Source organism: Marmota flaviventris, chromosome 8, assembly GCF_047511675.1.
Source record: "Marmota flaviventris isolate mMarFla1 chromosome 8, mMarFla1.hap1, whole genome shotgun sequence".
In the NCBI taxonomy this organism is placed as follows: domain Eukaryota; kingdom Metazoa; phylum Chordata; class Mammalia; order Rodentia; family Sciuridae; genus Marmota; species Marmota flaviventris.
Window position 1 is genome coordinate 65,034,158 of NC_092505.1, and position 24,149 is coordinate 65,058,306.

General features: G+C 49.7%; 1 protein-coding gene across 4 annotated transcripts in view; it reads right to left on the reverse strand.

Annotated features, from left to right (window-relative positions):
• Positions 1-252: 252 nt before the first annotated feature.
• Boc (BOC cell adhesion associated, oncogene regulated) overlaps positions 253-24,149 on the reverse strand; it is a 78,091-nt gene continuing 54,194 nt past the window's right edge. For 3 of the 4 annotated variants that reach the window (XM_027936137.2, XM_071615340.1, XM_071615339.1), the window contains 16 exons: positions 18,672-18,818; positions 16,797-16,940; positions 14,973-15,266; positions 14,342-14,614; positions 12,633-12,940; positions 9,215-9,377; positions 8,701-8,811; positions 8,017-8,223; positions 7,488-7,669; positions 6,761-6,866; positions 6,293-6,415; positions 3,927-4,148; positions 3,001-3,236; positions 2,720-2,796; positions 2,036-2,226; positions 253-971 (listed from right to left, as the gene is read on the reverse strand). In XM_027936137.2, coding sequence (XP_027791938.1) covers positions 784-971; positions 2,036-2,226; positions 2,720-2,796; positions 3,001-3,236; positions 3,927-4,148; positions 6,293-6,415; positions 6,761-6,866; positions 7,488-7,669; positions 8,017-8,223; positions 8,701-8,811; positions 9,215-9,377; positions 12,633-12,940; positions 14,342-14,614; positions 14,973-15,266; positions 16,797-16,940; positions 18,672-18,818 — 2,972 coding nt within the window. In that variant the 3' untranslated portion in view covers positions 253-783. The remainder of the gene's footprint in view (positions 972-2,035; positions 2,227-2,719; positions 2,797-3,000; positions 3,237-3,926; positions 4,149-6,292; positions 6,416-6,760; positions 6,867-7,487; positions 7,670-8,016; positions 8,224-8,700; positions 8,812-9,214; positions 9,378-12,632; positions 12,941-14,341; positions 14,615-14,972; positions 15,267-16,796; positions 16,941-18,671; positions 18,819-24,149) is intronic. The other variant, XM_027936138.2, reaches the window with a different exon arrangement.

Below are 24,149 nucleotides of genomic sequence, written 5' to 3' on the forward strand. Positions count from 1 at the left end.
ACTACAAATCTACTTCTCCTAGCATATTGTACAATGTCTCCCTCTTGGAGTAAACAGTTATTTATGCATTCTGCATTCATTGAAACACAACTGATGTTCGGTGTTTAAAAAGAGAAAAAAGAAAAACATCTGCTATCAATTCCAGACTTCATTGCTTGATGCATCTGAAACATCACAAGTGGATATTTTCTCCAGTGATTCAAAGACCAAATCCTAACGTCTAGAGAAAATGCTGACTCATTCATGACTCAGTTGAAGGTTACAGGGAAGACTAAACATTTATTTAGAAGTTACAGTGTTTGTTTTTACAGAGATATGTTGCCACAGATTATTGACTCTGGAACGTTTGTTAATGCTTATAGTGCTGTACATGTCTCAGTCTGTTCTCAGGGCATCTTAGGAAGAGTTTCCTGTGCCACCAGATCCAGCCACCTTCAAGGGTGTCTCCACTCTGCCATACTGTGGCCCTCTCTTTTCCCTCATAATGTTCATGAACAATGTGCCTAGAACCCTGCCTTCTACAGCTGCAGGTCCTGTAGGAGTCCGTACCCTGGCTGATTGCCTTCCTCTCTCCTGGCTGACACCTGGTATGTTGTGGCTTGTTATCCCTCTCACACCTCAATGGGGGAGGATTTCGTCTCTCCAGAATTATAAAAACACATATACATTTATTTACAAGTGCATAAATATATAAATATGGCTATAATAGAAAAATAAATACCAATTTTCTCTGTCTCTTTTAAAAAAACAATATATAGTCTGTCTGGGAATATTGGCTTCTGCCTAAACTGTAGGAGGTGGCGTTTCAAAAGACACATGCACCGATGGGCCAGGGGAGAGCTGCATCCCGGGTTCCCGTCCTGTGTAGGCCCCCGAAGGGTGCTGGGGGCACCAGTCTCCTCCACCCACTTGGCAGGAGTCAGGACTGTCCACCTCTTCAACTGGCACAAGGCCCAAGCAGCACGGGGTCCCTGGCAAGGAAAGAAAGTGGGAAACATTAAAATGCAGACTAACCAAGTGGTCCTGGGCCAGTCTACCTGGGGAGGGAGCTGGTCACACTGGCCCTAAAGGAGGGACAGAAAACTACAACCAAGACAAGGAATTTGTGTGCCCTGCAAGGACTCTCACTCATGTGGGGAGGGCCCCTTAAGCTATTCATGTGCCACCTGGCCTGGGACCTGGGAGTGTGGAGACTCTCAAGCTCTGAGCTTGCATACTGATCAAATCGGAGGAGCCCATGGAAGAAAGCCCTGATCTTTCCAGATTCAGGCTGTTGGCCCACCTTTTGGTATGGTGCAAACCTCCCCCTCACAATGCATTCCCCTCAGACTGACCTAACCCAGTTTTCATGGCACTGTGTCTAGCTCTGGGAGGTTACTTTCAAAATGTAATGTCCCAGAGACAGGGTCTAGGATCTGTGTCTGAAGGGACATGCACACCATGGAGGCTAAGAAAAAGTAGGCAATCCTCTAACCAGCCTGTGCCCTAACGAAGCACCCAAGGACTTCCAAGGAGGCGGCACAGAGGGAGAGTGGGACAGGGTGGCATGAGTGGCTCCAAGCCCCATGGAGAGAAAGTTCTATAGAAGCACGAAGAGTCAGGATGATGATGTTGGTAAGAATTTGGCTTAGTAACGATGCAGGCAGCTTATTCCTTAATTAAGAGACAAGACCCAACAAAGCAAGTGATTAGAGGTTCTTATGTGATGAGAGGCAAAAAGAATTTGTGAATGGCCTTGAAACGCAGAGACCAAACAGCTTCTTCCTCTGAACTGGAATGGTGTCCTTCCTCTCAGCCTCTGAGGACCACCGATGGCAAGACTGGTGTCAGGCTGGCCTAGTGTGCCCCACAGACCTCCCAGACCTTCAGCAGGGAAGCACAGAGTCCACCAGCCCCACTCCCTGGCCTTCCCTTCCAGCACCCGAGGAGAGCTCCTACCAAACTCTATTTTTAAGATTGTTGTCTCCCCTCCTCCAAGTCACTACTGGACAGGTCATCCCCAGCGTCTTCAGTTTCTCTACCCTGCCCAGCTTACCTGAGTGAAATGGAGGGTCCCACGCAGCTTCTAGGCCAGGACTCTCGGGTGCCCTCCTCATTGCTGCCTGGCCCGCAGTGGCAGGCTGCTTTTGGAGGTGGCAGCAGTCTTGGGGCTGGAGCAGCTGGTGAGTGGAGTCATCAGGCAGTGTGTACAGGAAAGAGCCCTCATCTGGGCTAGACTTGGGACCCCTGTAGTGCCCAAAACAGATGGGGGCAGTGGATCACGGGCAGAGTGGGCCTGGACCCTCCCCCATCCATTGGCAACTTCGTGTCTGAGGGGGTCAGAGCTGGTCAGAGCTCCGATGGGTAAGGATGCTCCTTTGAGCATCACGAGGCGTCGCACTGTTATCCCACCGTTAGTTCTAGTCCTGTTCCATTTTATCTCATGTGGGGCATGTGAATCATGTGTTTAGGACTGTGGGCAAATCCAGTTGTTTCTGGTCTACCCAGTAAGGATTCTGAAAAGAAGCAACCTACGCACCCCCAAAATGAAAGGGAATCATACCCACAAACACAAAATCAGACAACAGGGTAAGGGCCCTGCAGAGCAAAGCCGGCAGATTTGAGGAACCCTGAGTGAAGCACTTCGGGGCTCTGTGAGACTGACACTGGATTTGAGGAGCTAAAGAGAGAGCCTCTGGGGCTTGGAAATTAAAGAAAGGGCCAGGAGGGGTCTGGCTACCTGGTAATCTGGTGGCTCTGGGGGTCATATCCATTGCCAAGAAGGGTCTGCCTCAGCAGGCTGTTGGTGTCATCCTGCTGCTCAAAGGAAAGAACAAGGAAAAGATCAGGTCAAAGGATCAGGAAACTTACTGCTCACTTTTCAGGAGGATGAACTCTTGCTGATGAAAGGAAGCCTGGCCCAGCCGCCTGGCATGAGAGGCTAGAAGGGAGAAGCCCCCAAAGGCAGCTCAACCACACCCTCCTATCTCAGCCCGCCTACCCGCCCAGGGGCTATGTTACCTGCTGAAGCTCCCCTGGGCAGTGCTGCTGAGGTTTCATGCCTGGGTAGCCCACTGCAGCTGCAGGGCAGCCTCGATTCACATGTGTCCCATTGGTGCAGGCCCGTCCACTGATGCCACCTAGGTATGGCTGTCCACTGACTCGGTGGCCGGGGAGTCCTCCCAATGGTACCATAGTGTACTGGCAGGAGGAGGATAGAAGGGCACTTCGAGGAAAACCCAGGTCTGTTGTGTGTTCTGAAGAACAGAAGGACAGGTGTGCTTAGGCCAAGGAAGCCTCGGGCAGCCTGAAAAAGCCCCACTCCCTGCCAGGGTCCAACGATGCAGGTGGGGAGATAACACTGTCCAAGGGGTGGAGAATGTTTTCCCTCAGAACCTTCTTCCTGACTCCTATTTCTTCCTAACGTTTTTCTTATGCAGTGAGGAGGGGAGTGGGGAGAACAGGGGTAAAGTGTGGGGGGAAAGCAGTTGAAAAAGAGCATGAAGTGAGGGTAGGCAGCCACATGTGTCACCGTTTGAAACACATTAGCAGATGGAAGCAGGGGAAAGGGGAACGCTCAAGGTAGCTCCAGGTCCAGAACAGAGGCAGCAAATGGCTGCTGGGAAGAGGCAGGGGCAGTTGGCAAACGTGAAATGAGGTCAGAGAGGCAGCTTTGGCATCAAAGAGGATGGAACCAGGTAAGCACTGAGCTGGAGACACCAAGAGGGCCGACCAATGTCTGCCTCTTCACATTCTCTCAGTGAAGGATCTAGGGGGCATGTGCCCAGTCTGGGGCATTCTCTGGCTCTGGGAGACCTCCAGGGGCCCCTGGAGCTCAAGCTGCCTATGGATGTGGAGTGGGGCACTACTGGTCTTGAACTGGGCAGACGCCCTCTGGGAGGACTGGGAGGCCCAGGCTCCCTCTCCAGGCTCCTGATGTCACTCACTTTGCTTAGACCAGGCTCTCCACAGGCAGAAGGGGATGAAGGTGACGATGAGGAGGACAATGGAGCCCAGGACGACCCCGACAATCAGATAGGGCAGATCGCTGGCTCGTGCCACCATAGCCCCGGTGCCCACTGGCCGCTCTATGGTTTCCAGGGGTGGTGGTTGTGGTGCGGCCAGAGTTGGGGGTGGGAGTCTCCCCGGCAGACCTGAGGACTTCCGAGCTGCAATGGTGGACAAAACTCATGTCAGCATCTATTTCTTTGACATTTCCCTCCCAAGTAAATTGAAAAAGAAAATACCCCAATTCCACGGGTATAGGTAACGGGATGAAACTCAACATAGGGCCTCACAATTCCTTATTTTGAATTCCTTATTTAAATCATGTCCATACTCTGCATGAAATTGGTATCCAATGTGAAATTTGGTGGTGTTGAGGAGGCCCGAACCTTATATTTCAAAATACATTTGTGAGACCGGCACTGGGTCCGACTGAGCAGAAGTGGCTTTGTTTTTTTAAAAAGAATAACTGGGGACCTTTTGGGAGAAAACATTAAAAACTCACAAAACCAGCAAAAGAATTGGGAGTGGAAGAATTTAAACACAAATTTACTGTTCTGGGTGGATGAAGGAATGTGACATAGGAGGCTTTCACTCAGGATGCAGAGCATTCGGGGACTTGATGAGACAAAGAGTAATGGAGAAATGCCAATTCAAAGGTGGAAAGTCAAGGTCGTAAGTTTCCCATGTGGGTTTTGCTATTATAGTGTTTCTGACATGATTCACTCTTTCACAAATCTCTCCTCCCTTGACTTCCTGGAGCCTCCAGCAAGTGATATTCCACCATTTTCCTGCCTCTTCCTTCTGCTTCCTCAGACCTGGGGAACTCTCCCTGGCTCCTCTTGGTCCACTGCCTCTGTGTGTTCTCTTCTAGTCCCACCATTTCCACCTATATCCTAAACCCTCCCATATCAATGTCCCCATGGGATGCCTGCCCCAGGCAGTAGACTTTCCACTTGAGAATCAGATACTCAGTCAATCTTCAAGAGGTTTTACATTGTCCTATCTCATGAAAACTGTTTCTCTGTTTACCTCCCTCATTTCAATAAAGGGCAATAACACCTGAAGCTCTTTTGAGTTAAAACCTCAAAGTTTACTTTTAGCTCTTTTCTGTCTCCCAGCCCAGCATGCAATCGGTCCTGGTCCTGCCCACACCTCCTCAGAAAAGTGGTCAAATGATTCTCATGTCCTTCATTTCTGGGCCCCAGTTCTCTCCCAGCTGTCTACCCCTTGCAGGGTTACTGGTGGCCCTTCTCGGCAAACAGATCCAACAACGACCCTCCCTCACTCCAGAGCCTCAAGAGGTTCCCATTGCCGACCCGGAGCTCAGCCTCAGGTCCTCAGGACCTGCTGCCTGCCATTGTCTCTGGCCTCTTCTCTGAGCTTCTCTCTCTCATCCTCCCACTGGATGCTGCAGCCATTTGGGATACTTTCAGGCTTGACCTATCCCCAGGCTACTCTCTCCTCATTTTAGCCCAGAAGACCAGCATGAAGGCTTGGTGAGCCTCTGTTCTTTCCCTGGGGGCCTCTCTGTGCCACCTGATGCAGGATTTGGCACTTTGCATGTATCTGCCACTCCTGTCCCTGAACCTGGGGGAAGAGGGCAGGACTGTACACTGTAGGTCCTCAGCAGGTGTTTGAAAGCAATGCAAAGTAGGAAAAAGAATGTTGATGTCTCAAAGACTGAAAAAACATGTTTTTATCTCCACTTCTATTCGTTTGTGATCTTATCCTGATTATGTCTTTTGCAATATAACTGCTTAATCTCACCTTCAGTATTTAAAAAATGGAGATAATGTTATATACCCGACGGACCAATGTGCAGATATTAACAAGTTGCTATTTGAATATGTTTAACATGTTTTATGGTGAGAAAGAACCCAGGCTGGTAGTTAGATGGACCTGTTCCAGAATCACTGACTGGCCACATGATCTTGGCCAATGTATGCAGTTTCCTGAGGCTCAGTTTCTTCCTCATCTCATGAGGTTTTAGTTTCTCAATTAAATAAATCAACCAATATAAGTACCACATATCATGGCAGGAATCAAGTAATTATAAAAAGTTCCCAACTTAACAATGAGTTTATGGATAATTCCAAAGTTTTCTGAAATCATCCTGAGGGTGATTCACTTATCCTTAACACGAGGCTCAAGCAAACAAGCAGAAGGGTGAAAATGAAGAGGTGTAGGATATTTGGAAAATAAGGAGTCTTCTTGAGAAAGAGACACCCAGCATGGTGTGGACAGTGACTGTGCCCTACCCTGCTGGAAGTAGCACAGAGGGAGAGGAGAACCCAAGGAGAATCACCTTTGGTCTCACAGATCATCACGTTGCTGAACTCACTCTCCCCGCCTTCATTGAAGCACTGCATCTTAATGTCGTAGGAGGTCTCTGGCTGCAAGTGGCTGATAGAGTGCCAGTACCTATCACCTGGGAAAGACAGGAAGAAAATTGTGCAGGATGATGTTACTGAAGATCTGACTTTGCCCAGATCTCATGGTCGGACTCAAGGCTGAACGTCTGGGGCTGGTGCCAATGAGATGGTAGAGACACACAGGAGGGAATGTCCCAGGGGTCCGCCTGCATTCCCATTGTCTATCATTATGGGAAGGGAGCGTGTGGGCTTTTTAACTGAACAGATCTGTGTGTATCCTGACTCTGTGGCACGGAGCACAGATGTTTTGTACTATGCCAGACCCAGGTTTTATGCTTTACCGGGTGTCACCAACACCAGACCCCTTGCTGGTAGACGAAACCACACCAAGTGCTTCTCACCTTCCACCATGTCCTTCTTGTAGTCACTGTCATTGTCACTGTCTGTGGGTCGATAGTAGATATAAAAGCCATGGATTGGGGTGTTGTTGTTACTTGCTGGGATATACTACAGGAAATGGAGAAGAGACATGTTGACAGTGGAGCAGAGACCTCGTCATCAGAGCAAAACGGCTGGGGTGTGGAAGTGCTACCCCAGTCTAGAGTGTGAACTGCACTGGGGGCCCCTGGTGAACATTCCTGATGCAGTCCCTGGGGTTCTCTGAAGAAGGCTGTGGAGATCACACATTATTTTATTTTGCCTAGAGGTCCCCAAGCTTCTGGAAACAGATTTCTTCAAAGACTTCAGTCCCTCCTGAGCCTCCCTGGGCAGACAAGGGTCATTATCTCTGGTTAAAAAGAGACCCTAATAATTGTGCTGGGGTTCTCTGTGGTGTCAGGAAAAGAGCAGGAAGGAGGGTGGGTGGAACCAGCTTGGGGTATCTACTGGGTCAAGGCACCAGACCCAACAGGAGACCCCTAATAGCAGCTGCCAAGAGCCTCCCAAATTCCACCAATCAGGCTTTCTGGTGCACTGTGGGGAGCCAGTTCTCAGGCATTAGGTGGAGGGACACATAGGGGAGGTGTCTTAGACAGGGGCTAAGGCCGCAGAGGGACCATCTACCAAGTTCCTACCCGACAGTAGCTTCTGCCCCTTCTTCCCATGGCTGTCCATGGCAAGGTCACTTACCATCCACTTGAGCATGATGGTGGTCTCATTGACAGCGTCCGTGAAGGTGATGTAAGGACCTGCCACTGGCCTCTCATACACGCGGCCACCATAGCCTGACACCACGTAGGGCCGGGAGGGGGCACTGGGCTCGCTCTCCCCCAGCATGTTCAGAGCTCGGACTCGGAACTTGTAAGAGGTGCCTGGTGAGAGAGACCCATGGGAACTCAGGAAAGGCCCTTTCATTCCCCCACAGCCCAACAGGGCCCAGCCTCGAGGGATGTTTTGGGCAGCCCACCCCAAGAGCAAGTCCCCAAAGGACTCACAAGAATGCCCATCCTCATCAGAGAGGAATCACACAGGAAATGGCTCTGGACTCTTGCAGAGAGAGAGAAGGAGGGTCTTTTAGGACTCAGGCAGAACCATAAACTATCTATATGGGCATGCTGGTGGCTGGAGGACCGAGCAGCAAGCCTCCCAGGCTCATTTTCTTCTTCAGTGTGGCCCAGGGCAGCCCAGGGATTGGGCAGGAGAGTGGCCAGGCCCCTACCTTTCTCTAAGCCTGTGATTTCCACAGAGAGCCGTGAGGGAGGGATGGCATTAGTGGCCAGGATCCAGTCTCCCACTTTCTTTAGCTTCTTGTACTCCACACGGAAGGACTGGATTGGGAAGCCACCATTCCCACGGGGAATCCAGGTCACATACACGGAGGTCTCAGAGGCCATGGAGATAGTGGGCCTGTCTGGAGCTTCTGGGGCTATGAAGATCATGCCCAGGGAGGGAGGGGGGAAGGAAAAGGAAGAGGACACTGTGAGACAACCTTGTTTTCTGATTGGACTGGCCTGTCTCAACAGGACCTGCCCCTCCCCTCAGCATTCCACCCACCATGAGGTCCTCCTGCGCAGGAGAAGCCTCACACCAAGACCCCTTCAGCTACTCATGCCAGAGTGCGAAGGGCCAAGGGCCAGTTACTGTCCTCGGCACCCCCCCTCACTCCCCCGCTGCTCTCTGGACCCACAGCGTAATTGTGACTCCAGCTTTTAATTTGAAAAGCTTCAATCTGTATTTTCTCATTATGGTCAATAGGGGAAATGCCAAGAAAATGTCTTAAAGACTTCTGGATCTTCAGAACCAAAACCTCATTTGACCTGCAGCAACAGGCACAACAGGGTGGTCCAGTTTTCACTATTCCTCACCCCTCCCCACCCGCTGATCCCAACTGCTGGGGGCTTACGGGAAAGGCGGCCATGATCTGGCTGGCTGCTGCTCTGGGGACCGGCTCCAGGGTCATCTCTCTGGATCTGTTGCTCCTTGCTGGCTATGATCTCAGGTTTGGGACGCCGCCCTGGGTGGAAATAGGTTGAGATCAGTAAGGGGCACAGCATGCATTAGACCTTCCCACAGAGTCCTTTTTTGTCTGAGACTCTGGTAAGGGCTGCGATAAGGTGAGGCAAGTAAGAACACAGGACGCTGACAGTGAGGTCAGATGGCAGTGCTGCCTGATACTGTCATGGTGTGCCACCAACTCCATGACAAAGAGGGCCAAGAGATGCCAAAGAGGCTGGCTGGTCATTCTGATGAGGCGAGAAACCTCAGCCTGGGCACCCAAGCCACAGGGAGACAGCAGTGGAGAAGAAGGACAGCGCACTCAGGGACTGGGTGGGGCAAGGTGGGCAGGATTTCCCACCCAGGCCTGGTACAACTTGCTTGGCTGTGGAAACCCCAAGCTGTGCCCATGTTGACCTTACCAGTTCGGAAGGTGACCATTGCCGTCTGGCCCTCGCCAGCACAGTTGTAAGCTGCCATCTCCACTTCGTACAAGCTCCCCGGGTCGAGCCTGGTGAGGGTCAGGCGGTGCTGACTGGCTGGAATGCCAGAGATGGTCCAGTCATCAGAGGAGTTGGTAACCTGCTGGAGAAGGTGGTTGGTGTAAGGACCAGCATCTCCCCCTGGTGCTACAGGTGGCTGTGTCTTGTAAGCACAGTAGACTAACAGGGGTAGGTCAGGAGGAGGGGATGGAGGACCAATTTAGGGGCAGAGGGCACTGCAGAGCTCAGACTGGCCATCAACCTCACTGGGGTGCTCAGGTTGGGCTTCCTGGTCTCCCCATCTAATGATACCATCAAGAGAAGCTCAGTGTGGCAGATCTGGAGGCTGTACTGAAACTACAGAGGGTCCTTCCAAAGACCTCCCAGCTATACTTCCCAAACCCTCATGGCTGACTTTTCCTTGCTGTGTCTGAACCAAACCTTGCTCCTCCAGTCTCTACTCTAGTGAAACAGTAGTGAGAATAATGACAAGAGCAGTGGCAGTGGTCAGACAGCAGCATGTCCTGGGCACTCACTATGTGCAAAGCACAGACTTAGGGGTTATACACACTACCTCATCTGCCCTCACAAGGCCCAAGTGATGGCATTGACACTGCTCCCAGTCACAAGAGGAAAGACCAAGCTCAAAGAGGAGGGATTTGCTCAAGGCTGCATGGCTGGTGAGCACAGAAACCCTGATCTGACTCCAAACCACAGCCCATACAGTGACCTGTCCTAGAATGAGGAGCCTGGGAGCACAGAGCCCTGAGTTCAAGTCCAGATTGCGTAACTCTAAGCAAGTTCCCTGGCTCTCTGAGCTCTAAAATCAGGCAAAGAAAATCTCTCAGGTGACTCTGACGATGACTTACGTAAAGCTCCTAGCATTGAGGCTGACACTGAGCCTCCCAGCAAGTGTGGGCCCCCACCCCTCCCCACATCTTTGGCCAGGTGAGGGTTCTAACATTATAATCTTTTCCTCTCCTCAGTCCTTGCTTAGAACGAAAAAGCTACAGATAAATTGCAAATATTATCTGTGAATTTTTAGTGACTAACTCTCTAAAGCTAGAGAAAAAAAATGAGAGGGTTCCAGGCCCCCAACAGCTGACTATGAGAAACTACTTCATGTCATCTGCCAACTTCAAGGACAAGCACATAAGGGCCAGTTTTGCATCTCTGTTGGAACCTGAAGTCGAGGTTTGCTGAAGGCAGAGAACAGCTGGTGAGGAAAACTCCTATTCCCAAGCAGAATATTCCAAAGCTGAACAAAACCGACCATTCAAGGGACAGGGATGGTCTAGGCTCATTAATGTCAGGCTTCCAGGATTCGTTCCAAAGGGAGAAGATTTTACAAACTGAGAATCCCCAGTGATGCTGGAAACCCAAACACAGTAGCCCGGGTCTGCAGATGTACCAGGAAGGAAAACTTGCTTTGTGCAAGTGAAAAAGTGAAACTTAGCTGAATGATTCGCAATCCCCCGAAAGAACCGGGACAAAAAAAACATAACTTAAACTCTAACTTTTGATTTCAAATTTCTTTCTTGAGTGATGATGTTTAAGATATGCTAGTTCCATAAGCAGGATTGGCTTTCAAGGCATAATTTCTGCCTTGGCAACATCCACCTAACAGCTCCAAGCGCCCCACAGGCCGGAGCCTAATAGAAGCCAGACCCAGCAGGAACCCTGTCCGGACTCTCGCTTCCCTGCCTCCCCCACTCTCCCCTGCCCTCCCGGCGCTGGCCTTGCACTTCCACTGGGCATAGAAATGAAAATAAGAAATGCTAGGGTAATTAGTCACTGTCACACACACTGAGAGGGTGAATGTGGCCTCAGCCTGGCATTTCCGGATCGCCACGGCTCGGCCTTTGCCAGCCTGCCTCTTGTGGGAGGCAGTTTCGTGGCCACCTATTGGCCTGAAAAATATTATTCTTGCTCTCATGCTGGTTTTTGTCTCTTGGGGGCCTTGGGCATTTGGCCTGCCCTGATCTTTGTCTACAACTCGAGATGGAGGTGTCCAGTTACAGGGGGAAGTGAGGATGGAGACCAGCCCTGCCCTGGAACATGTGCCGAACAAGGCTGCTTCTTGTTCCAAGCTCATTCACCCCCCTTTGCTGGCTGAGGGTTGATGAGGGTCCGCCCCGCCCAGACCCCTGCACAGGAGGCAGCACAGGGACAACAGGGGCCACTGGGCCGTATGAGGGTTTCTGACCCCTGTCTCTGTGGACGTAAAGCTGCTTGCATTGAGCCTGACACTGAGCCTCCCAGCAAGTGTGGGCCCCTGCCCCTCCCAGGTCTTCCAGGAGAGTACGTGAAGGAAAAGAAAAGGACAAACTGCAAGAGCCAGTGGGGTTCGCAGCAGGGAAATGGCTTCTGGAGGGTTACTGCCTTCTGCCATGCAGGGTGGAGTTTATTTTCTTGTTTGTTTTTTGAAAAGGAAAAAGTGGATTGAGACCTTCAGTTCCATGTTATGGATTCCTATGTTTTCTACCAAGTGCACACGGCACTTTTATAAGCAAACACAACATACATGTATAATAAAATCCAGCAGTTATAATGCCAATAAAAACTTTAAAAAATCTGTTTAAGAACAATCAACTTCTATCACATGGACTTAGAAAAATCACACATACATGGGGTGAACAGAAACATCTCCAGGATATTTTCTTATAGGGCACCGCATGTCCTCTTCCCTGCATAGCCATGAAGTGTGGAAGCCCTGTCCTGCTTCGCAGGACAGCATCCAGGAGCATGGGGTTGGCCCAGTTCTGTCACGCAGCCTGTCACAGACCAAGACTCCCTCCCTGACAGCTCCCCAGCATCCCCCAGACAGACTTCCTCTGTCAAGGAGAAATGGCTGAGGTCTGAACAACACCATGTGCTTGCAGCTCAAATGCCTGTTTGTCAGCCAGAGCCACGATGAATTCTGAGAACTGAGGGGTGTTTTCTAGCCCAGAGAAAATACCAGTTTGCAAATATTTGTTTTCCTGGCTTTAGAGCTAGCTTGCCATGCTAGAGTTCCTGCAGGTATGTGCCTAGCGGAGCTTACTTTGGTTAAAAAACAAAACAAAATCAATAGCAAATGACAGAGGAAGGAGGGGAGGATGGTGATGGTAACTAGGAGCCTGCTAACTGTCACCTCCAGGACTGGAAGTTGGCAATAGTTTCTGGGAAATAAATACAGAGCTCAGACAGAAGGGCCTACGCCTGGCCCCTTCCTGGGCATCTCAGGGTGCCACCTGCCCATATCACGGCCAGCTCTCTTGGCAACAGAAGGGATGGGCAAACGAGGAGACAGAGGACATTATCAACAGTGGGGAGTAGGGGACCCAGGGGAGACGGAGGCACGAGGCCAGGGACATACCTTGCGGTGTTTCACCACATAGTAGAGGATGGGTGCCCAGCTGCTGCCCTCGTGCCGAGGCCGCCACACCAGCTCATATGAGTCTGTCTTGGAGGTCCGGGGCGAGCTCAGGATGATGGGGGCCTCGGCAGGAACCACTGACCTCTTCTCTCCTGGGCACTGCAGAGAAGCAGGCTGCACTGATGTTGGGGGCCTGAGGAGAGCCGGTAGTCCCCTCAGCATCTGGTCAGGGCTGCCAGGTCTGGAGGGTAGTGCAGCGGGTGTGGCAGTGGCTGGTTTATCATCCTTCCAGGGTCTCAGGGTCGTGCCTGGGGACCAAGCAGGAAAGAGGAACAAAGAGAGAGACAGTGTGTGTGTTAGTGCCCCTGGTTACCTTCCAGGGAGAAAACTGAGAACAAAGTCAGAAAGAAGACCTGAGGCCACCATCAGCCCACTATGTGACATATAGACAGGCTCTGTGGAAGAGAGGGCCAGTGTCCGTGCCCTGCCATGTCCCACTACCTGGTCCAGGCCTCTTGCTGCAGCTTGGGGCTACAGACAAGCATCTCTGCAACCTGCTGACTCCCAGTGTCCTCAGGAGGTGCGTCTTGAGAGAACAATCTCAATTTGCTCCTGAGACATGGAAACCCTGCACCTTCCTTCTCTGGTCTAGCTGGGGGGTGGGAACATGTCCCTTCCCTGTGGGATTATTATTATTATTGTTATTTGTGTGTGTGTGTGTTTCTGGTGATGGAACTCAGGGCCTCATACTTGACAGGCAAGTGCTCTACCACTGAGCTACACCCCAACCCTTCACCATAGGATCTTAACACCAACACAGACTGGGCCTTTTCTTTCTCCACTGAGGTGACCTGGAGACTAGAGACATGAAGGAAATGGAATGCCCTCTGAGAATCTGGGAGCTAAGAGCCAAAACAATTCCTTCCAGAAACTTCCACAGACTCTGCCAGCACCAGCCTTCATCGCACCTGATCTTTACCACCATAGGAAAGTGGCACTTGATAATGTTCACAAAGGATTGTTTTATTTATTTATTTTTATTTAACTTTTTAAAATTTTAGTGCATTATAGTATACATAATATATATACATAATAGTGAGATTCATTTTGACATATTCATAAATGCATACACTACAGTTTTTTTTTTCCATTTCAGTCCCCAGTAACATCTTCTTTCCTCTTCTCCTCCCTTTTCTGATCCCCTTCCTCTACTCTATTGGCCTTTTATTTATTTATTTATTGGTGCATTATAGTTATGTATAAAATTAGAATGGAATGTGATTCATTCATACACAGATATAGCAAAGTTTGGTCAATTTTATTTTGTTTTTTAAATTGTTTCCTTAGTAAGTTTCATCTCTTTCATAGGAATGTTTTTGAAGGTGGGTGTTTGTCATGTTGCTCTGAGTCCCCCACGTTATCTAGCCGGTGCTGACATAGTAACTGCCTAGCCCCTGGAGTCATCAGTTGGTAGGAATGAAGCTGAGGAGAGACCTGCTTTTCTTTATTTCCATGGAACCTTAAGATCCCACAGATTCTGCAAGCTGATAAATGCACTTTGACTTATTAATAAGTTAAAGTAAATTTGAATTGACAACTGAAAGCCTTCTTCATTTAGTTCAAATGCTGGCTTTCTAAGTTGGACTTCATTTGAGAAAATGGTTGTGAGTGCGTTTAGCTGGAATCTCAGAGCCTTGGGTTGCACTCACCTGGCCTGGAGGTCCTCAGCTGGACCACGGCATGGGCACTCCCAACTTCATTCTCAGCCATGCACTGGTAGACACCTTCGTCCTCAGGCCCCACACTGACCACACGCAGGGCCTTGCGGGACAACCGAAGGCGCTGGCTGGAGGTGAGGGGGACGGCGTTCCTTAGCCACAGCACGGAGGGCGGGGGGTTCCCGCGCACCTCACAGGTGAGCTTAGCACTCTGGCCCCATGGGATGACCAGCTGGGACAGCTCCACAGTGACCTCAGGTGGTTCTGCAGGAAAATAAAAGCAGGTGTGGGTAGGGCTGCATCTTCTTTAGGGCCAGACAGCCTGGAAGAGGATGTGGCCGAGGGGCTGCCTTCTTCCCCAGGACTTTGATTTTTCCTAATGGGTAGGAGTAAAGGGAAGGAAAGATCCACTTCTCCTCCATCAAGTCACAACAGGAAAGGGACTAAAGAAGGTCCAGATCAGTGGGCCCTTGCCCCAGCATGGAGAATCTCCAGCTGTGGTACACCTCCACCACTCACTCAACTGTGGCCTTTCAAAGACTAACTCTCTGACCTGGAGTCATCTGCTTCTAGAAAGACCACACAGACCAGAGAGAAGGTCAAGGCCTAATGAGGCACTTACCAAATACCTGGACGTTGTAGAGAATGACGGCTGCGCCTGGCTCCCCCACCCCATTGCTGGCCATGCAGCGGTAGGTGCCCGAGTCCTCCTCACTGGTGGTGTCGATGAGCAGGTTACCCAGCAGGAAGCGCGTCTTGTTGTAACCAGCGACACTGGACCCGTCCTTGGCCCAGGTGACTCGAGGGGGTGGGATCCCACTAGCCACACACTCCAGAATGAGGCTCTGGCCTTTAGTGACAATGACAGTCTGGGCCTCCAGGGGGTAGATAATTCGGGCAGCCTCAGCAGTGGAGCCTGGAGGAGCAAGGAGGGGAAGAACATAGAATGTGTGAGACCAGCGCTTCCTGCAGATAGTCACCTCCAGCCTGCCTGGCGGGGGGGGGGGGCTGGCCCCAGGAGAGCCCCAGGGAGCATGGATTTGGATCAAATGGCCCTTCAGAGACTTATGACCTATAACCTATCTATGTAAGGCAGGGCAGACTATGTAATTCCTTATTAGAAACAAGGACTTCCTTCTGCAGAGAACACAACTGATATGGTAACACTAGGTGTTGACAAAGACAGACAAAGGCGAGGAGAGTGAAATGATTTAAATAGTGGGAGAAATTTTTCCTGCTTGACCTTAGTCAGCGCACCCTGGGTCTCATCCCACTGAGCCCAAGGGGACCCACTGTTTAAGAATACACATTTTTCATATAGCAAGGTCCCCAAGTGCAAATCAACGACTTTGTCCAGTACTCAGTGAAGAAGCAACGATGTTTTTCAGTACCTGGGGAGAAGCTGCCCAGAACTTACTGGAAGGTGTGTTGCTTTCCAATGCCCTGCCTTCCTGGGGGACCTGGAGCTTATGGACTCTGTGATTTTGCTTTATTGTCAATCAGGGGCAGATCTAGGTTTCAGAAACCTAAAACTTCTGCAGTTTGGGAGATCTTTTTTAAGAAAAAAAATATAAAATTACAGATAAAAAATTAGGATAAAATGTAGCTTCAATAGTTTCAGGGAAAATCCTTCTCAGGTGCTGACTCTACAGACTAGCTCTAGCTGGGTGCGGTGGAGCACACCAGTAATCCCAGTGGCTTGGGAGGCTGAGGCAGGAGGATGGAGAGTTCAAAGCCAGCCTCAGCAACTGAATGAGGTCCTAAGCAACTCAGTGAGACCCTGTCCCTGAATAAAATATAAAAAAGGGCTGGGGATGTGGCTCAGTGGTTAAGTGCCCCTGGATTTAATCCCTGGTACTAAAAAAAAAAAAAAAAAAGCTACCTTCATGTGTGATGTCACTTCACTGAGTCTCTGAAACCCTAGAGAAGCACTCAGAAGAGGTAGCTGTTTTTTCACTTTAATGGAGGTACTGGGCAGACGGAGGCTCTGGGCACAACCCAGCATTGCAGAGCAGAAGGACAGGCCTGGGAGAACACTAGGTGGGCAAAGCTGGTGTGCAAACACTGTGTCAGCTGCTGAGCACCACCACCTTCCTGGCACACACATCCTAGTTGATCTCACTTGCGTAGCAACAGTGAAGGAAACTTGTCAATAGATGTCAGGAAGAAGATGTCCCCCACAGTGTTCCAATGTGACCAACAAGACCTCCACCTGCCTGAACAAGGGCCCTGGGTAGGGAGGGAAAGGCACTGGGGCTGGCCAGAGACAAAAGGACCCTCGTTGGGTGCTGGGTGTCCCACTGGCCTTGTGGCCATCCCTCCACCCACAAGCACACAAAACTGGAGCTGGACTATGATGCCCCCAATTTCCGACATCCCTTCCCAGCTTTGCCGGTCCCTCCATCAGTGATACTCCCCCACCCCAGTAGGTGAGCCTGGCCCTTACGGCGCACACGCAGCCTGTCACTGGAGCCAGAGGTTTTCACTTCCTGGGTCACGGGGTTGTAGGCAGCGCACTTGTACATGCCCTCATCCTCCTGGCTGGCGTTGACAATCTGGAGGTTCCCTGATGGCATGATCAGGTAGTTGTCTGTAGAAATGGCAAGGGAAGGGGGAGATGGGATGAGTTTGGGCCCAGAAGATGACAATCTGCAGCTCCCGAAGAGTGAGGAGTACAGAGTGGGGGACACAAGCCCAAGCTTAAGATGCATGCACCATAAGACCTTGCACCAAGAGGGACAGAAATGCCAGGGTGAGAAGCTCACTGACCAGCTAATGGCTGGCTGGCTGCCTCCCAGTTAGGGAGCATCTGTAGAAGAGTGTTCTATACTTTCAAGGGAGTTGGGGGAGAATAGAAAGAATACGGGGGTTGGAGTTGGCCAGACCCGGGCTCAGGCTCTGATCTGCTGGATACTAACCATGTGATCTTGAACAAGTTAATCACTCTCTCAGATCCTGTTTGCTCTTTTGTAAAAAGGCCTAATGCACACACCTCACAGCCACTGTTAAGAATTAAAGGGCCCATGCTGCACACATGGGAGAGATACGGTAATTTCTGCAAGCCACCAAGAAGGAGGGAATTGACTTTGGAACTTCGCAGGAGTCTCTGTCATGGTCACTGCTCTGAGCTACCTCACTATTGAATTTCTGCTGTTGGAGAGGAATATGCAAACTCTCAACCACTGCCCTCCCCATTGCTGCACATTGCTGGTTTGATAGGCTTTGTCTGCTCCTGTTCCTGGGGGGCCATGGGGTGGGCCTGGGCATGTGTTCAGGTTCTTTAGGCAGGAGGCAGATTCACAGCTTCTGGTCAGCTCAGCAACTGGGTGGCATTCATCTTCCTGGCAGGCAGATCACTGGCCATCATCTCTGATCTTTGTCTTGGTGGCCTCTCTGGGGAGTCATGGTGTCACCAAGCCTGGTGCCTGCCTGCTGCTGGGCCACCCAGGTGTGAGCTTAGGCAAGTGCCAGATGGAATGGCACCTCCCCTAGGGACTGTTGCCAAGCCTCAGCTGGGGACATAGGGATTAATACTCTTCTCCTCTCAGTCTCCAGTTACTTGTAAGTAGTAGGATTAGGGTTTCTAACCTATTTCAAAAATAGCTTTCTACGTTTTCTATAATGAACATATATTCCTTTTATAACCAGAAAATCTATAGAGCACTATAAAAGGTGCATACTTTGAGCAGGGTCACATCAAGTGGGGTTGACTTGGCCTCCCGGGCAGGGTTGTTGTAGGAAGAAATGACCTTGTCTCGCCTCTCTGCTGGCACTTTCTGAGCATCTTGTCTATTAGGGTTTATGAAGTTGAACTGTGTGGCCCTCATCACTGCATGGGTGTTCAAAGGGTCGCCTGCCCTGAACCTGCTGTCACGCCCACTGTGGCCTGAGGTGTGGCTGCCAGGACAGCACAGTACTGGGTAAATGGGAGAGGAATGCCCATTCCACTGAGGAGGTTGCTGTATGGGGAGCACTCAATTTGTTAGGTGGCCTTTCTGTGTGTGTCCATGGCAAGGGGCTCACACAGCTAGGCATCTGGAACAGTGTGCTAAGTGTCCTGATCAAATGGCAGCAGCTTGGAAAAATCTTCCAAGGCCTCAAAGGATGAAGAAATTCTCCATGACAGGAAGAGGCCTTCCATAAGGAAAGCCACCCCTGTGGGCCCCACAGGGCTAAACGTCAAGACAGAAGACAGCTGGCCAGCCTGGTCATGGGCCTTGGGAGGTGGCAGCAGCTGACACAGTTTGGTTGGGTAGGGAGGGTTCCGAGGAGGACAGATCTCCTTTTGGCCTTGCCTCTGAGCTCTGGCTCATTTGCTCACCTCTGGAGGCCTCTAGCCACTCTTGCTTGACACTGTACCGGACCTGGGCTTTTGGGTGGCTCTCAGGCAGGTGGCAGGCAATGACTGCGGTGTTCCCCTCGTCCACTTCAATCACATGCTGCACATCTAACTTGAAGTCCTGGAGATCTGTGGAGAGAAGGGAAGGTGCTGGTTAGACCTCAACAGAGGAAAACGATAGGGTGGCTGGTGTTAGTCACAAACAACAGTGCAGAACTGCAGGCGGGTCTTGGGGGCAGGGTGCTGAATCCTTTCTGAGCATCTTGTCTATCAGGGTTTATAAGGATGGACGGTTGTGGCCCTCATCACAATGGGCGTTCAACTTGGTACACATATAAGACATGAGCTGGGGAAGTATAAGGAATTATATTAGGAAGTGCCTCCAACAGACTGAGCTCTTCTGTAACACTAGGACTTGGTGGTGAGTTGGCCCTGTTCTTCTGCACTGGACATGGGTATAAATGTCAAGGCATAAATGTCTGAGCACAGCTGTCAGGAGGCTCAGCCAATGGCGATGGAAGAACATGATGAAAGAATGTTGAAGCCTTTTCTCCAGTTCAGTCGAGAGCAGCTTCCCAGGTTCTTCTTCTCAGATATCCATAGTGAAGAGCGACAGGCCCAAGATTTCCATTTGACCGCCAACCATGGTTATAGCCAGAAGGCCGATTCCTGCTCCCAGGAGCTACACTCCATGTCATGACTAATCCTTCTTAGGGCTGTGGCTGGGACTCTGTGGATGCCCTAGGGTTCCCCTCAGCAAAAAAGGGATCTCCCAGGACAGTAGGCAACACCCCAGCATGGCTTAAGGGCAGTGGCATGTGGGGGAACCCAGGGTCCTGACAGGAGGCTGCTGCCTCTGGCAGCCCCATGGCCATCTCTTCTGTCTTGGCTCTGTGGGAGGAAGACTAAGCGCTAAAATGGGAAAGGATGGAGATTCATCTGGAACAAGGGCAGGATGTTTCCCAAACAATCCGAGAGTCCAAAAACAGATCTCTCTTTGTATGAGCCAAATGACTGATGTTGCTGGACAAAACAGGGGCCATTTGTACAACAAAACCACACTCCAAATTGGAAATTTGGTTTTCAGGAATGGAGCTGAATTTGTTTTAAAAGAGGAAACAAAACTAATGGAGTATAAAGTAGGAGAGATGAAAATCATTTATCTAGACTTTCTTCATCATGGTCCTCAGAGAGCCCTGGAAGTATCTCTCAGAATGCTGACCACACCAAATTCTGCTCAGCCTGGAGGACTGATAGCATCAGCATTGGGGCTTACTGCAATTTCACTGCAAGACTCCACCTGCCTGTTTGTTGTTTCCGCCAGAGACCAGGAAAAGGCAACAGGAGCAGGCGGGAATCAGGTTTCTCACAGAGGATAATTACCAAAAACAAACAACTGTCACCACAGGTGAGCTGTGTTCAAGGTATTCAGCGAGGTCAAAGAGGCTTGTGACTTGATGGAATTTTCCAGAAGCTCTCAGTCAAGCCAAGCCAGCACAGGATAGATCCTCCTTTTTCTCTGAAAGGATCATTGTCCTTTTGATTACAATGTTGACTGTGAACTCCTTAGGGGCTGGGGACCAAGCCTTGTTCACATGTGTGTCTTCTGAGCCTGAAACTCAGCATGACCCAAGTAGACAATAAATGTTCACACTTGGAGACCGAGCCCCACCAGTTAGGTACGAGATGCCCATTTACGCTGCCTATGAATCCAAATTTCCTAGTTGAGTTTGGTCTATGTCGTGAGCTCAAGGACGAAAGCCTAGTACAACAAATATAAATGTTTCAGGAAAGTTTATCAAGTGTGGCCAATAGAAGCTATTTTGAAAACAGAATGTTTCTTGAGAGGTCACTCCTACGGTCACAGGAAAGAGGTGAAATTGTATACCAAGAATATGTGCTATTCATCAACAGGGTAGATGACGGACAGCCTGGCTTTCTTCTGTTGCCCCATTTCACCCTGCAGGCAGAAAGAGTGCCACCTATAGGCCAAGGTGAGCTGTCTTAGATTCCTTCCTGTGGATATAGGGCCTCCTGGGCTTTTAAATAATTATCTCATCATTATTTAATTTTGTGTGTGTGATATCTGACCCTGTTATAAGTGCCTCGTGGGAAGCCTATTACTTTTGGACTGCACACACCAACCCTAAGCAGCTATGTGGGACACACAGCAAATGCTCTGCAGATCCTTCTGGAATGGAGGCATAGTTCGGAAGGCTGAGCCCAAGGCCAGCTTCATGGGCATTCAAGCCTTTGGAAGGGGTCAGGTTTGAACAAGGGGTCCTACATTTTATTTTTGCATTGAGCCCTGAAAATTATGTAGCCCAATCCTGATGGAGTGAGTTTCTCAGCCAAGACAGCCAAGGAGTTTTCTCTCTTAAAAGAGGAAGATTTGGACTACGGGAAGGGGGCTGCAGAATCAATGCCTTCTAGCTAAATGTCAGTAACTTTGCTTTTTTAAAGCAATTAACTTAAAAAAGAAATGCTGAGGTCTTAAACCTCTTTTAGGCCAGTGTGTCCTGTACCTACTAAGTCAGAAGGCTTCTCACAAAGCAAGCTATGAGTGACTGACTGTGAGCTCAGGGTATCTGGAAAATTCCTCAAGCACTGAGAAACACTCTCTTCCACGGTCTAATAAATTCAAGGCTACTCCACCAAGGGTTGTTGTTCTTTTTATCCCCTCTTTTTCTTTACCTCATTCCAAGGAAATTTGCCTCTAGCAAGAATGTACTTAAACCTAACAGATTATTTTGCAAGATGTGAGCAACTGAAAGGAGTTTGGCATCAGAATGCCATCTCCATTTTAATGGCCCCAGGCTCCTTCCTACTATACTTGAGGGCTAATCCAGGCACGGATCATGCACTCCTCTAGGGCCCACCTCACAGACCCCATGCTAAAAACACTGGGCCTCCTTAAGCCCCTCTTGGCTCTTGTTGCCTCCTCTGACAACTGCTTGGGTGGAGACAGAAGGCTGTGCAGTGGGGGAGGTACAAAGCTGGGCACCCGTCAGCCATTCTCCCCGACAGCCCCTCTGTTCTGATGCCAACATGTGTGCAACAGCCCATGCAGACAGGACCCAGGACACCCCAGCTGGGCATCTACATCCCCACAAGCGCCCACTGGCAGGCGAACCTTCCTGGCTTCAAAACAAATAAGCGGCAGTTTGGTCCTTGGCTGTGTCCCCTCTCTGTGCCTCCTAAGCTTAAGCCTTAGCTGTTGCTTAACTAGACAAACACTCCCAATTTGGCTGCTGGAGTAAAACTTGAGTTTCACTAAAAGGATCAAAGACAAGAGTAATGAAGTGATGTATGTTCTAAAAATCAGAGAGCTCCTTTCCTAGTGTTTTTGGGCAGGAAGGAGGCCAGAGAGGGGTGGAGACTTCATGATCAATAATGGCCTAATCAGCCATCAGATGGGCAGATGCAGAGAGATCCAACTGGCTGCATATGAAGGAAAACAGCCTGTTCCCAGGCCCTTGGCTCTGAAAAGTCAGTTTCCTGGCCGAGTCCTGGGCTGCACAGCAAATGGGCCCTTTAATTACTGATGGGGTTAGCTGGCCTCCAGGCAGCAAAGAATGGATCAGTTTTCCTAGGAAGTGGTTTGAAAGGACACCTGTTCCTTGCCTATTGGCTGGGGTGTTTGAGAAATTTGTTAGAAGAAAGTTTTTGCAATTTTAAGCCTCTCACCTTTCCTCACACCCCTCTTGCATCTTGCCTCTGTGCATTCTTCCCGCTACTTCATTAACTTGTCCACATTAATCAAATGCCAGTGGCCACTCTTGTTGTTTCTCAGTTCCCATGGGCCAAAAGTTCTGGTTTTCAGAGCCATCTCTGGGTTCACAGGCCCTCTTGTCACAGAACTTTGTGCTTTCTGAGAAAGGCTATAATATTTTAGGCTCCGTACAGAACCCTGGCTGGGTTCCTCCTCAAAAGCTCAAATTCCAAAGGGAAAATGTATCTTCTGATGTCTCATTGGCACGTACTCCAATGCCAAATGCATGTTACAGGGATTTATTCAAACACACATCATATAATGTGTTTCCTGTCACATTTAAAGGGTGCAAAGGACATACATGTTCTTGGCTATAGGGGAAAAAAGAAAGCAAATAAAAGACTTATAGATCCATGTGGTATGGCTGTCCGTACCAGGATCACATATGAAACTACAAATGGACAAATTTTATCTTGAGTCCCCGTGAACTTCTTTCTCACCACCTTCTGGTCTCCATCCTTCCTTTATTAATAAGAAGCAAAAGAAGAAGAAGAAAAGGAAGAGGAGGAGGAAGAGGAAGGGAAGAGGAGAAGGAGGAGGTGAAGAGGAAGAGGAGGAGGAAAAAGGAAAGAAGCAGCTCAGTAGATCTATGAATTAAGTTACATATTTAATAGATGATCATTCATTCTCAGCATAAAGTGTCAAATCTTAATTGTAGGCTTATCTCACAATTTTGGTTCTTACACGTTCAGTTATAGGGTGTACTGGATATTGGTTCAATGTCCCCAGTGTCATCCATAAACCTAACAATCCCTTTCAAGGTATTTCCTCATTCAGTCTTCTCCCTGTGTCCTCTCTTAGGCTGCAAATCAAAGCTCTATTTTGTTGAGGTAAAAAGTCAAATAATATGGCATCTTTGGCTGCATGTTGTAGGGACCCTCAATATCTCCATCTTGACAATTCTGGTCTTTTGGCCAAGCAGGTTCTTGCATATAGTCCTGTCTTACCCTCCTTCCATGTTCTCAAGGATTGTGAGACAAGCCTGCACTCATCTGCTGAAGTTTGAATGGGACCCACCAGATTATGGGCACTGCATGGGGCTCATTTGGCCATGCTGCCAGGGTGGCTCGGCAGCCTCAAGGCCATGGGCAGGTTTCTGTGCTGATGGATAATTCTATTCCCCAGCCCTCATGGCCTCCAAGCCTTGAATTGTTCCTGTGGCAGCTTGTTATATCTATGCTGATGTTACAAAGCTCAGAAAAATTTGGCCTTAGTGGAGTGCAACCCAGTAGCATGCTGACCCTCTGGTTCTTCTCTGCACCTCAGCCTCTTTTGGAGAGATGGACCACATGCAGGGGAAGTCAAGCTTCTGAGAGATTTCTCAGGGTGAGCCCTGGCTGAAATTGGAAGGCCTTGGCACTGCCTCACTGTGTGGCTTCTGTCAAAGCAGGGCTTCCCTTATGCCCTGAATGGACAGGCAAAGAATTATATGCTGTTACCAAACCCTAAGTCACCTGAAGAATCATGGCTTGGCATGACCCTATAGCTAGTCCTTGAATAAAAGTACTCTAAAAATGGAAAGCCACTGAGGACGTGGGGCAACTATAGAGGCAGAGTAGACATACAGCTGATGGAGCTCAAGAAGTCAAAGATCCTGGCACCTGAAGAGTGGACAGGGTTCCTACATCCTGGGCAAGCTTGTCTGAAACTGCCCATTTGGGAAAGTGACTAAGGCTTTTACTTTAGGG